General features: G+C 36.3%; 1 protein-coding gene across 5 annotated transcripts in view; it reads left to right on the plus strand.

The window, feature by feature from the left end:
- Window positions 1-14,409, plus strand: part of CRMP (Collapsin Response Mediator Protein) — a 502,151-nt gene that overhangs the window by 415,367 nt on the left and 72,375 nt on the right. For all 5 annotated transcript variants that reach the window (XM_081762168.1, XM_081762172.1, XM_081762170.1 and 2 more), the window contains 3 exons: window positions 1,683-1,793; window positions 5,758-5,885; window positions 13,713-13,892. In XM_081762168.1, the coding sequence (XP_081618294.1) occupies window positions 1,683-1,793; window positions 5,758-5,885; window positions 13,713-13,892 (419 nt within the window). The remainder of the gene's footprint in view (window positions 1-1,682; window positions 1,794-5,757; window positions 5,886-13,712; window positions 13,893-14,409) is intronic.

Consider the following 14,409-nt stretch of genomic DNA (forward strand, 5'->3'; position numbering starts at 1 on the left):
AAAGTGTTTGTGGAGTTGCTGATGAGTTAGACATACACCATACATACCACTGCGGCTTCGCGCAAGCGTTAAAGTGAACAATTTGGGACTCATGGGCGCCGCATGAGGTAATATCGGCGAAAATGAATCACCATTTGGAGGTGTACAGTTTTCTGAATGTACGCAATAACTGGGAAGGTTTTCTCCATCGGATTATCACTTTTTTGTGATAAAAAAACGTATTTGTTCAGACAATCGTAGTCAGGACAGTAGTTGACTGTGATATTGTTGATCGTATGGCGGTGATTCATAAAGTTTTCCATCGTCGAGGCAAAACGACCACTGAAGAGCATTAAACTGATGAACTGTATGAAATGCACCTGGAATTTGTCCGCAATCATCCAACAGTGATGAATAGATATATTGTCCTCATGTTCCATGCCGACATGTTGCTCAAGAAGCATTGCAGACCTTCTATGAGTCGCAGAATGAAACTCTTTCTTAAGCCATTGTATTCTACTTACACCCTTCCGAGCGACTATCACCTCTTCTTGCATCTTGATTAGTTTTTCAAGGAAGACCTTTCCTGATGATTAAATGGCGCAGCGTGCGGTTGAGGACTTCACATCGCGAACTCGAACCTTGTTTTGTCATGTAATCTAATTGATGGTGAGCAATGGTAAAAATATGTGAGTTCACCCGGAAACTACTTTGCGTAACCAGCATTGCAGTTTTATAAGTGAAACACTTCAGTCACGCATTTTTCAATCATACCAACGCAACAAGAATATGTTCTCGTTTTGAGCTGGCATTAATTAGCAGTTTATGTTTCGTTCTCTCTCTTTTTATTTATTTATTTATTTATTTTTTAAATCTTGTAATGTTATCATCTTGGCGGATAGTTGAATATTTAGTTCAAATATTCTAGATAATTACTAAAATTTTCTCATCTGCTGTATAATACAAACGAAAAGGTTTAAGATGTCTGAAGGCAATGTCAAAAAGGAAATACTTGAACAATAGTTGAAGTAGACACTTTTCGTTGATGAAACTGTAGTATGGTTAACAGTAAAGTTAGTAAAAAAAAAAAAATGATAGTTTCTCAAAACATACTTAAACGTTAGATTATTGTCTAATTCATGTAATGTCCAAGTCTTACATCTAAAATACACAGCTGGATTATATTGATTACATTGAAATGCATACCTGTATTATCTTGCTTAAATACAAAGCTAGATTAAATTATAATTTCTTAACCTATGCTATAAAAAAATGAGGAACCGGAACAACGTGGTTAGTTTCGAAAACTAATCTACCCGAAATTAGCATTACCATTATGAAACTCCAAAGTGCGGACACACTTCTTTCTGGCTAACACGTTACATGAACATTACTTTTTACTTTCTTTCAAGTTCGCTCTTAAAACATTATAAAAATTTTATTCCAGTGTGTAAAAAATAATCAAACAAGGGTACTTACAACAGCATGATTATCTGTTCATTTTTTCAGTAGATCTGATCTTTCCTAACAATTCCTTCTTTGAATATAAATAACCAAACATATATTTAATTCTTTGAATTGCCATGCAAACTTTTTTTTTTTTTTGTCTTTTCATATCTATTCAAAAGTTTGTTTTGTATTATTTGTGAATAAAATAGACAATAATAATGAGTATTAAGTAATAACCAAAATAAATATTTCAGGTGGTATTGACACGCACACACATATGCAGTTACCAGCGTTTGACACAACCGCTGTAGATGATTTTTACCAAGGGACCAAGGCTGCCTTAGCTGGTGGAACGACGATGATAAGTGAGTACTCTAAAAATAGTTTTTGTATTAGAAACCATTTTTTTTTTTTTTTTTCAACAACTCCGCGGCTGTGTTACTACTTGCTGCATATCGCATCATTCTGGTTGTAAATCTTGAGTTCTGTCTAACGTGACGGTCACCGGCGTAAATATACATATCAGAAGCAAACTCCTAATAATTCTTCCCTCTGAACGTATGATAGAATATTAATTAGACCATATTGGCTTAGATGGTCCATTTATCTCATGCTAGCTTACAATGTTATTGTGAAGAAAGTCAACTTACCCACCGAAATCCATACCTTTTTGCTAGTGAGGATTTTGTATACATTATTAGAGGAATGCGTTTGGTTTTAGTTACATGCCACTGCTTCCAGACAGCTTAAATAGTGGCGGCTCTTGAGGAAAGCAACATTGATAGAAATTTCAATTTTATTGTTACAGACTATGAGAAGAAAGCTTTCCTAATGTTCTAACTTTTGATACAGTTTCCTGAATCTTTATAAATCTCTCTTCCCTTAAGTTGTAATTATACATTTTAAATTTTTACAGTGTAACTTCTCTCAAGAGCCACTAGTCAAATACTTTTTCCATCTGCTGTGAAAGTGTGTATATATGTATAATATGTATGTGGATCGGATCACACGTTAAAGCTGTAAGTCCACGTTTCATATAGTCTCGGGGCTGAAGTAGACGCTGAACTCCAAATAGCTCTACTAAAATATAGCTTAATTTCCATCCTAATTTTCCTCGAACTGTTTAACATGAACTATATTAATATTAGTAATATATAATATGAAGATATTAAAGCATATTTCGTATTTTTTATAGGCTTTCGTGAGAAAGTTCAGATTAGCTTCCCGGTGGGATCCGACTAGTTTCACGCGCCAGTAGTATCTATTTCTGAATTTATTGCCAATACACCACATCGTTATAAATTCTTTGTGCTCGAAATAAGATACTATAACTACTACTAAAATATCTTTTGAAATACCCTTATATATACACAATCAGTTCTGTCTTGTTCATCCCAAATAGCTTCAGGTTCTTTTGCAATATAAATTTGTAGAAAACTACTATTCCAGAAGAAAAAAAAAATGTAAATATCACTGTTTCAAACTCAAGGCAAATCGAGAATTTGCAAGCAAAGTTTAAGCTTAATTGTATTTTGCTTTGTGCATTTCGTGACTGCCAGTGGTGAACAAGCGGTGATTGAAATTTAGATAACAGATGTAATAGAGGCTACAGATTTACAACCCTGCAATCAATGGCAAGCTCTATAGGTAACCACAAGACCTATTCATGAATGCAAAATAAAAAGTACTGCAAGATGCATTTGAGTCCTATTGTCATGATAGAGTAGTTAGCTTAGCTGTGCTTTTGCAGTTAGTTAACAAGGAGAAATGGCGATCATATTTCTGTAAACTAAGATTTGGATTCTCTAAACTTTATCATTTTTAAATTAAAGAATACCACTCTTATGTTTAACTTAGAATAATAATAATTATAATACCACCGGGAAACCATGCAAACTTAATAGTCTCCACAACTTAGTTAAAATGCATTGTTTTGAAAGTTTTATTTTTATCAACCTGCCTAGAATACATTCTTTAGGAATTGTGTGTGTTTTATTTTTCTTTTGCCAAATTAGGAACTCATCGTGTTAGATTACTGCTTAACAGATCTATATTATAAAAGAGAACGTGCAAATCCTTTGTTCCCTCATCACGCTAATACGGCTGAACCAATTTCTTTTATTTTTGGGGGGTTATTAGGATTTGGACCCTAGATGGTTTTTATCATATCACTTTAATTTTTAATTACCAGTGTCTTGAGATAATTGACCATTGAAGTGTCCATACGTACAAATCCTTTGTTATTAGTTCATCATAGGTAAAAATAAACGTATTTATATGCAACCCGCATGACCGTGTCACTCGGCGGGTTAACATAAATGACAGGCGCTATAATGTTAACATTTACTGCAATTTGAAAGCGAAAAAGTAAAAATTATCTAAGTAACAAAGTTTATTGCGTTCCGGGGTGACCGCAGCGAAGCGGGGTGAACGCTGCTAGTTTACTATAATTTCTGGAACCTTAAGAAACTATGATCAAGAAGTGAAGGTGTCCGTGTGCTCAGAATAGCAATAGTAAGATATTAAAATTAGAAAAGCCGATGGTAATAAGATCAACATGGTATAAGTTACACGTTCCTTGTTTCATGGTAGATGTGAAAGAGGAAAACTGTCCCTTAGTTCTTTTTGTTCTTCCAAAATAAATCTGAGGGAAAAGCACATTATAACTTTCTAGAAATGAGGGAACGAATTCCTTGGGTTTACCTCACATAGTTTTAAACTCCTCATTGCTTTTTTTTTTTTTTTTTTCTTTTTTTTTTTTAATTCGTTTACATGTGAGAAGAATTTAAAGCACTTACACTTATCACAGAATGTCGCATATTCAAACTATCATAAAACTCCATAAAAATAAAATAATAATAATAATAATAAAACGATTGAGTTTCAATCCGGAACAGGAAAAATAAGAGTCCAGTATTGAATATAGCGTTACTACAGTATACTCACTTCAACAGTTTTAATTCACCACTTTCTAGAGTGCCTTTTTCCATACACTTTTTCAGGAATAAGCAAGAAAGCTAAATAAACGAAACACACACAAATTTTACTTGAAAATTATTTGTATATACCTAGATATATATGTGCGGATATGTGTCACAGTATAAATTGTTTGTATAACTCTTATACACGTGTTATGTACTTAATCTTGCCAGTACGAAATTAGATTTTGAGTTAACCGTATTGGTGTAAAAGGAATTTTGTCTTTGACAGGCTTGTTCTTAGTTTTGCATATAGAGTCCATTGATATAGGCAGAGAAGTGAAAGCAAGCGAAAGTTTGTCCTACCATAAAGAAATAATTAATTATAATTCATAATATTTAAATTTAGGTTACTCGTGACTTATCTGTGAGACTAAATTAAAGTATCAGAGGTAGAAATCTGCATTAAAACAGGTGGAAATAAAGGGAAGTTGGAATAGCAAGAATTTAGATGCTTGAAGACTTTACAATAACCAATCATGAACTAATAATAATAATAATAATAAATAAGGCTTAACCTATCAGTTTCCTTCTTTCAAACGTTACTTAATATATTTGATACTTAGGTTGTAATCAATGCACATATACTAGACAAGAAAGATGATTTTGTTTGACATGAAAATTATGATTCTTATTCAAGGATTTTTTTTATGCGACTATAGAGTCCTGTTAGGGAAAACAAATGCAATATTGCGCAGTGCAGCATTTTCCGCGTTTAACTAGCGTGGTGGGAATTGGCAGCTACTTGAAAATTACCTTTCGTGACCAAGTGGGTAATGCACTTGTTTTCTGTATGTGCCGTCCCAGGTTCGAATCCTAGTGAGCGTGCTCTCATACAAGTTTCATTTGTGTCGAATCCGGCTTTAAGCAATAGACCCTGTCTAATATAGCTTTGATATTGAAAAGGAACGCTAAACTGTAACCAATTAATTAAAAATGAAAAAATGAAGAGGTAGAAAATGGATACTGAAAGCCAAAAATATCAGCGATGGGCGCGGATATTTTGATCACACACTATCTAATGGTTGTCTGAGGGCTCTTCGTGAGCTGTAGTCAGGGTGTTTATTAAAAATATCGGAAAACACGAAAAAATAATGTATAAATATGTTTCTCAAGTTTTAATCATTATTTTTAAACTACCTTTTTCTTCCAAAGTCTAATCTGTATTGAACCTATTTTAGTATAGGAATGATACTGGTTTATTTTAAGCGAAGTGTTGTACTCCCAGAACATGGATTGATGACTTTAGTATAGTAGCACGTAGTTCTACTCATTAGATTGATGTAAATGGATAATTAGCTGATTTTCCTTTTTGACGCAATATGAAACTAAATGCTAATTTTCTTTTTAGTGGATTTTGTGATTCCAACTAAGGGAGAGTCTCTGTTGGAGGCATATGAAGCTTGGAGACACTGGGCTGACGAGAAAGTGTGCTGTGATTACGCTTTGCATGTGGCTGTAACTTGGTGGTCTGATAAGGTGAGTCGTTTTATTATTCTCTGTTTAAATATTCAAATAACTACGATGTTGATCATTTCATTAATAGGGCACGTGTTTCGGCTCCTAACCGTAACAGTTACTAAAGATTACCACACCAACCTAAGATCTGTGGACAGAAGTCCACATGAATCTACGCTTTCCTGTATTCAAATTGCGACATTCACTAAATGAGCCGCAGTGGCTCAATGGTAGAGCGCTTACCTTTGATACATGGGGGCCCTGGTTCGATTCCAGCTCGTATCAAGCGAAATTTGTGGTGGACAAACACAGTACGCGTTGGTTTTCAAAGGGTTCTCCCGTTTCCTTTCACTTTCATAATCATCCATTTCTTTGAGTTTGAATGTAATAATAGTGGGACGTAAAAGGTAGATTTAATTTAATTTCATTTCGAGGTTTCAAGTGATATATAGTATTTAGGGCAAAGCTTCTTATCATTCATAAAATGAAATATTTCAGATTTACGTCCAACGATTATGCTGTATATGCTAAAGAAGACTGTGATGATGACAAATAAATGTAATTGTGGAATGAAGAAAGTGGGAGGAAACAGAAGAATACTGAGAAATGCACGGTGTTTGTCTACCACAAAACACCCTTTATGCGAGCAGGTATCGAACCAGGAAAACCACGCACCATAGGTGAAACGCTCTACCACTGAGCTACCGCGGCCCCCGTAATTCACAAAAGTAGTGTACCACAATTATAACTTTGTTCCTCATAAAACGGAGTGATTGTTTTTCGTTACTCAGATTACCATGGTTCTACGCAGATATACTTCAAACTTCTTAAGAAGTGTAATTTTGGCATACTTAAGATCACAAAATAAGTCTAGATTACATAACTGTAAGAAACAATCATCTACACTAACTATATTTCTCTGAAAATTTTCTGTGAAGCAACTAAAAATCTCTACTTGGAGTACAAAGAAGTATTGGATGTAATTTTAGTTGACAGTGATTATCTCATTTCAAGTTGTTTACGTACGGTTATACACTACACACTATTCAGAATAGCTTCCCCTCATTAACGGTTTTAATATGTAATGTAATAAATAAGATAGTTAACTTCCTTGGAGTATTTTAAACCTAAATATTAATGCATCCTTGAATTTGACACAGAAGTCTTAGAATCGCATTTGTTGTGTTTGCTTCAGATATCCCCAATATCACAATCGAAATTCCTCGTAATTTAGTGGTTGGTGGTCGTATTTTTAGTGTCTATAGCCTTGGTTCTAGAGAGAAACTCTTAACAGCAGACATACAAACACAATCGAATTAACTGTGAGCCGAAGTATTAAACTTATAGTCGCGAGAAAGTAGCCTTTCAAACGTAGACAGGTAGCTGGTTCTTTAAAAAAGCAAGATTACCCCCCCCCCCCCTTGACTTTTCCGAATGTATTTTAGGGGCGAATTCTTGCAAATTGGTCTTTCTTGGTCCCATTCAAATACACTCTGTACTATAGTTCGTAAGTGTGTGTGAGTAAAGAAGTTTTCCTGTAGTTAATGTATACTGATATATACTAACGAAAGAAGGAAACAATCGATATTTTATTTTACACACCAAATCCTATATAGGAGCGACCTCTAACGCAAACAGTGAAAAAGCGAGTGACTGGACCGAGACTCGAACTCTGACCTCCGGCATACCGTGCCGATGCGTTAACCACTACGCCACCCAGTCCGCTTCCCAAAACAGCCATTCACCCTCACTCTCGAAGTCGGTGTTCTCACCTCGGACCACGTGGGTTGTACCATAGCCCCTTCTGTGATTGGACAATCCTGTGTCTATATACCGAGCACCTTATGATGGTTGTGATTTCGTATATACTAAAGAAAGGAGGAAATAACCGATTTTTTATTTTACATACCAAATCCTCTATAGGTGTTCAATCACAGAGGGGAGGGAGCTGTGTGGTACATCCCACGTGGTCCGAGATGAGAAATCGGACCTCGAGATTGAGAGAGTGAGTGGCAATTCTGGGAAGCGAACTGGGTGGCGTAGTGGTTAACGCATCGGCACGGTGTGCCGGAGGTCCCGGGTTCGAGTCTCGGTCCAGTCAGTCTCTTTTCCAGTATTTGCGTAAACTGATATAGTTCGTGGGAGTTTAATGGAGAATTGTAATGTTATTAATTTTTTTTTAAAAAAAGTGTTGAAACTTACTGTATATACATTTCGTATATATGGCGTTGAAACAGCAGTGGAGAAAGAGATTGTGCATGTCTTTTAATACTGTGAACTTTCGATTATCCGGATTAAAGCGGGTGAGGGCCTGTCACGTAACGGGGTGTCCATTATATTGAAGGAAAATGATAAAGTTGTGCTTAAAGGAGTGAATATTGATATTTAGCAGTAAATGATTGAATATGAGGAAATACAGTACATTACAGTATTAATATAGATTCAGCAATATAATGAAGAAAAATATCCATCTCAAAAATTGAGTACAACGTACAAGTATGCAAGGGAAATCCAAGCATGTCATCTTAATAGTCATACTATTGGTATAGCTGGTACTACATCTTACTTAAAATTGTTAATAAATCAAGTGAGTTATGTATTATAATTACTAATTTTCTAAAGAAATATTAATATCCGAAGCAGGTAATATTGAAGTCAGAGTTATCGAGAAGTCTCTATTGTAAAGACATATTTGATTGAATTCAGTTATTTTGTAAACGCTGCAGAAAAAATACTGCTGAAATTTTACAGAAATTACAACATGGATAGTTATCCTTACATTAAAATTTCGTAAACTTGAGTGTATTATATACGTATACGTAGTTAAAAGAAGTTGCATCTCTAAAGTTCTATCACATTGGCAATATCGGTGAAATTGGTTTTGCATCCCCCCCCCCCCCATTTTCGTCTTTACATCATCACCTAGCTTTGGAGCCTCCATTAATGTTTTACTTTGAAGATGTTTAATTGCTGATATTAGGTACAAATATTGCAGGAAAAAATTGCCATTGTATAATCACATACCCAATATACACCACGTATTTTGAATGCATATAATTATTAAACTTTAAGACACACGAATATGAAATTTTACACACATATTTACTAACCTCTCAAGTTCAAATTACAGATGTTCAATATGTCCTCCATCAGCGACATGAACAATATCACATCGATACTCAAATTCTTCCCGTACTTGGGCAAGCATGTCCTGCGTCACTGATGTTATGGCAGTACGGATTCGGTTCTTCAACTCTTCCAGGTTCTGTGGGAATGGTGGTACATGAACGTTGTTTTTAACGAAACCCCACAGGAAGAAGTCACAGGGTCTCAAATCTGGTGACGTGGAGGCCAGCTGAGACATGCTAAGTCGCCAGCTCCTTGACGACCAATCCAACGGTTCGGTAGAGTTTCATTCAGATATTCACGCACTTGGCGACTCCAGTGAGGGAGTGCCCCGTCTTGTTGAAAAATGAAGTTGTCTTCGTGCAGCCTCGGAAACAACCAGTTTTGTAACATAGCGAGATACTGCTGACTGTTAGCCGTGTTTCCATTAAAGAAGAATGGAGCGTAAACAGATGATCGGGATATCGCATAAAACACATTGACTTTGGCCGAATCTCGTACATGTTCAATGACTGCATGTGAGTTCTGTAGGACATTTTGTTTGTTTACCTGACCACTAACACGGAAAGTCGCTTCATCACTGAACACGATGCGTTGTGCAAAAATGTTATTGTCAATAGCATCCAGAATCTCGTTATAAAATGCCACACGTGTGCATTTATCATCAGGACGCAGAGCTTGTAACAGCTGTAACTCGTACGGCTTCATAACCAACCGACGTCTCAAAACACGCCAAATTGTTGTTGTCGGCGCTTGTAACTCCTGACTGACACGACGAGTTGATTTTGAAGGACTACGTTGGAAAGCAGTTTGAATTCGTCCAACATTTTCTTCAGGAACACGAGGGCGGCTAGGACTCTTTCTTTTACATACATATTCTGTATCTACAAACTGTCAATACCATCTGCGAATGTTCCACCCATTCGGAGGATCAATTTGGTACCTCAACCTGAAACATCTTTGCACTGTAATCACGGAATTGCACTTCGCAAACTCGAGAACACAAAATTATTTCTGCTGTGGAGTAGCCATTTTAAACATATGACGGTTACCAAGCAAAACAAGACAACTGACATCTAGCGGCTATTAATATAAACTAGACTATGTATTCGTTTCTCCAATAGCCGAGTCGAGGCACAGCGATCGATAGTTTGAACAAAATAATTCTTCGTAATACGTATATTCTTTTTGAAACAAGGTGTATACGATATGTCTTACATTCAGAATTATTTAGCTTAACTTTATGTACTTTATTCAGCACAAAGAATTCAAGTTATTCAAGTGAAAAAGAATTGATGTTGCCAACACTACTCAACCTATTTAATAGAATTTTCTCAATCGATTCTGTCAATGAAATTTCAAGCTGCACGTCCCACAGTACTGCACTTCAGGCAAAGGAGACGGATGAACTAACGAAAGGGAGTGGTGGATGTAAAATAACTGGTGGAGTGAGAATTAGGGAGGAAATGGGAGAATCCAGAGAAAACCAACGAACACGATATTATTCACCACAAACTTGTGTAAGCAGGGATCAAACCAAGGACTCCGCGCACTAGACATGAGCGCCCTACTACTGAGCCACCCTGCCCTGGTTTGATTGATTCTGTAAAAATCGTTCGGTTACTTTAGAGTGTAATTTGAAACGGCTAATAGAAGTCAAGTAGCGTCGTTTATCTTATATTTATTTACTAGCTGAAATATCCATTCTTTGCATTTAAATTAAACTGTAAATGTAAAAATACAGAAGATATTTCACTTTTGACATAAATATTGAACCATCCTACTCTCACAGAATACACATTTAATCAAATTGATATTTAAGTAAACATAGCTTGAAGTGGGTATTATCTATTTCAAACTGGTCAGACGCTTTCCGATCCCGAAAACTATGAGTTCGACACAAATGTCAGTCATTTTTGACATTTTATATTTTTCATCTCCCTCCTCCACCCTCTTTCAATAGGGACCAACTTTGACATAAATGACATGGAGAGTGTCACTATTCATTTCGATTTTGAGAACTGTGGATTGCACACTAATATCAATCGTTTTGCATTATTTTTACATGTCACCACACGTTCCAACTCTCACCCCTTAGGGTGCCTTACTCCCACGGTATTTTATCCAGATTAAAAGTAATATGTCTACCAAGTTTGATTAAAATTGCTCCAGACGTTCCGGAGTTAGGCTGGAATATACACATACATCTAAATATATCTAAATGTGCAAGCAACGCTTTCGGCGTTACCTCCGTAAGTTCCCAATCCAGCTGACATGCCCATGCAGCCTAAACTTGGAATTAAATGTCATCGCGATTGTAACCTAATAATGTGACGAACTGAAAGAATGGATTCGAAACTAATCTCTCTTATTTGAGAAATTTTCTTTTTCACCTCTTCTCACCCTCCATACCTATGGGGCTGAATTTCGACTTGAACGTTATCTGGAGTGTAACTATTAATCTTAGCAAGATCGAGAACTATGGATTCGACATTAATATTGATAATTATCGATTATTTTTACATGTTAACTCCTTCCCACCACCGTAGGTGTGCTAATGAGAGTTAAACATAGACTTAAATGGTATAGGAAGTGTCGCCAATCAACTTAGGGACCCCGAAAATTATGTATTCGATACTAATGTCGGTCGTCCTTTGTTAATTTTAATTTTACCATTACCCCCCCCCCCTAGTGGTACTAATGGGAGCTGAATGTGGCTTTAAATGGCATCAAGAGTGGCGAAATTAATCTCAGTGACTCCGAAAACTACGGATTCGACACTAATATCGGCCGTTTTCGATCATTTTTATATGTCACCCCACGTATCCCCTCAATGCCTGCTAGTAGGTCTTACCTTCACTGAGGGGTTTAACTTAGGCTTAAAGGACATCGGAACTGTCACCAATCAGCTCATGAACCCGAAAACTATGGATTCGACTCTAACATCAGTGGTTTTCGATTATATATATATAATAGATGGATGGATGGATGGATATGTATGTTCCAGCATAACTCTGGAGCACCTAGAGCAATTTTAACCGAACTTGGCGCACGTATTACTTACAGTCTGGAAAAGAGTACTGCCGGGATAAGAACCTACGGAACGAGTGGGAGGATATATTCTAAATAGGAATATATTCTAAAATTCAGTGGTAGAGCGTTCACCTCTGGTGCTTGGGGTCCCGGGTTCGATCCCAACCCCCGCCAAGTGAACTTTGTGGTAAACAAACACCTTGTGCGTGCATTTTCTCGGGGTTCTCCCGTTTCCTCCCACTTTCTTCATTCCACCATTTCATTCATTACTCATCATCATCGTCTCCTTTAGCCTAACCGGTATAACCGTGGGACGTTAAACTCAAAGATTTCTATTTCTAAAATAAACACACGATAATGTTTTCATGATGCATCGAAACATGCATGCATTCAATTTCATCATTTAAAACAAATGAGTAATTTATTCGGTCATTCATTTTCAGCACCAAGACGTAGGCATACTCTTTAACGTAGACCCTTAATCGCATGTGTTCCTGTAGAGAATCAAACTCATATTCCATGCGGAAGATTGTTTACATACGTGAGGGTGGTCCGCCTTAAACCTACCCTGCATGGCTTGGCAATTGACTATTCTGTACTTACTGTAATTTCATAATTTTGAATATCCAGTGTAACCTTTATATATTTATATGTGTCTTCGCATGTTTGCTTTTACAGTAACGTTTCAGTGGTAAATCAATTTAAAGTGTAGTTCAAGAATATTCGTTCCTTCCCAAAATATTTGCAAAAAGAAAAAGTTACGTAAATATGCATCAAGTGTTATTAAATTCCAAAATGTAAAGTAAGTGTTCTTATTTATTTCTTTTCCTTCCTTTCATAATAATTCGAGTATGGGTGTCACAAATAAACAATGATTCGAAATTCTGCTGTGGCCTTCTCTTGTCTTTGACACATAATGAGGCATTCTTTTGCGTGTGTGTGAGGGGGGGTGTTAGTGTGTGTGTGTGTGTGTGAGAGAGAGAGAGAGAGAGAGAGAGAGAGAGAGAGAGAAAGAAAGAAAGAGAAAGGGGAGAAGGAAGGAAGAAATCCATCCCACTTCGCTCGGATTGAGTGCGTCTGCACAGCGAAAGAGCTTGGGCTCCGTCCTATTTTCTCTTCTCTCGTGGTCCCGTCTACCGATCGAAAAGGATTCTTTTTTTCCAATCAGTAAGGACAGGGTTTAAGGAGCTGCTGTGTGAGGCAGGTGATAACTATAAAGAGCCAAACCAGAACACGTGAACAGAATAACTTCAAGCATCGTGACTTACGCTATGTTGCCAAATCTCTCATATATATCAATCAGAGCTGCAAACTCCCGTATTAAAATAACTAAATCTTTTCTATTAAAATAACTAAATCATTCGTATACAAGAATAAAGGTCCACATTTTTTCCTTAATTATTGTGTTTCGTATTTATTAGGAGGGCACGTGACTTTGATTATATTATAGAACTGCTCCTGATTAAAAGAGAAGTGTGCATAGAACATATGACAGCCCTATCAAACCTTTTCTTTTTTTTTTTTTTTTTTTCAAGGAACCTCTATATCTTTGATAAATTCTTGATCTATCTGTTTCCTTTTTGTTTAACACAATTCAGCTACTTAGCGGAAACAAATAGTATTATTTTATGCTTTTTTTTAATTAATTATTTTTTAATTCAATGTTTTATGAAAATGTTTCTTTTGCAGGTGAAGGAAGAAATGGAAGAATTATGTAAGGATCATGGTGTGAATTCGTTTAAAATGTTCATGGCATACAAGGACTCTTGGATGTTACGTGACCCTGAACTATATGAAGTTTTTGAAAAGTGTAGAGAATTAGGCGCTATTGCTCAGGTTCATGCGGAGAATGGAGACATTATTGCTGAGGTGAGATTTAAAATTACGTCGGCTTATGCTGTCGACTGACTGATAAACTGTAGTGATTTGCAAACATAGTGTCAAGATGTAAATGTGACTACTGAGGGATAGAAATGACGTGAAGACTGAACGTTATCTGAGTCGTGTGTATTCTTAGCAAACAACTTAACCTATCAAATAAATCATAACTAGAGTACCTATAATGGGTGACAGGTCTGTTTGCTGCCAGGAAGAACGAATAGCTGTATAATGCGAAAGGTTGTGTGGTTACTTAGACTTTTCATTATAACTGAATGCTCTTACCTCAATATTATTACAAGGATGACTCAAAAGATTTGCAATACTTCTGTCACTTACTTCATGCGTCAAGTTACAACGAAAGCTGCTTAACACTGAAAGTACTAGATGATCGTGTTGCATTGTCTGGAGCCACCTCTCAGCTAGTTTTTCAATGCTGATCACCAGACCACCACAAACCATCGCTAGTGCAGGAAATGAACTATAGATTTGAATAAGTATAATCTGA

Source organism: Thermobia domestica, chromosome 6 (genome assembly GCF_964235325.1).
Source record: "Thermobia domestica chromosome 6, izTheDome1.hap1.1, whole genome shotgun sequence".
Taxonomy (NCBI): domain Eukaryota; kingdom Metazoa; phylum Arthropoda; class Insecta; order Zygentoma; family Lepismatidae; genus Thermobia; species Thermobia domestica.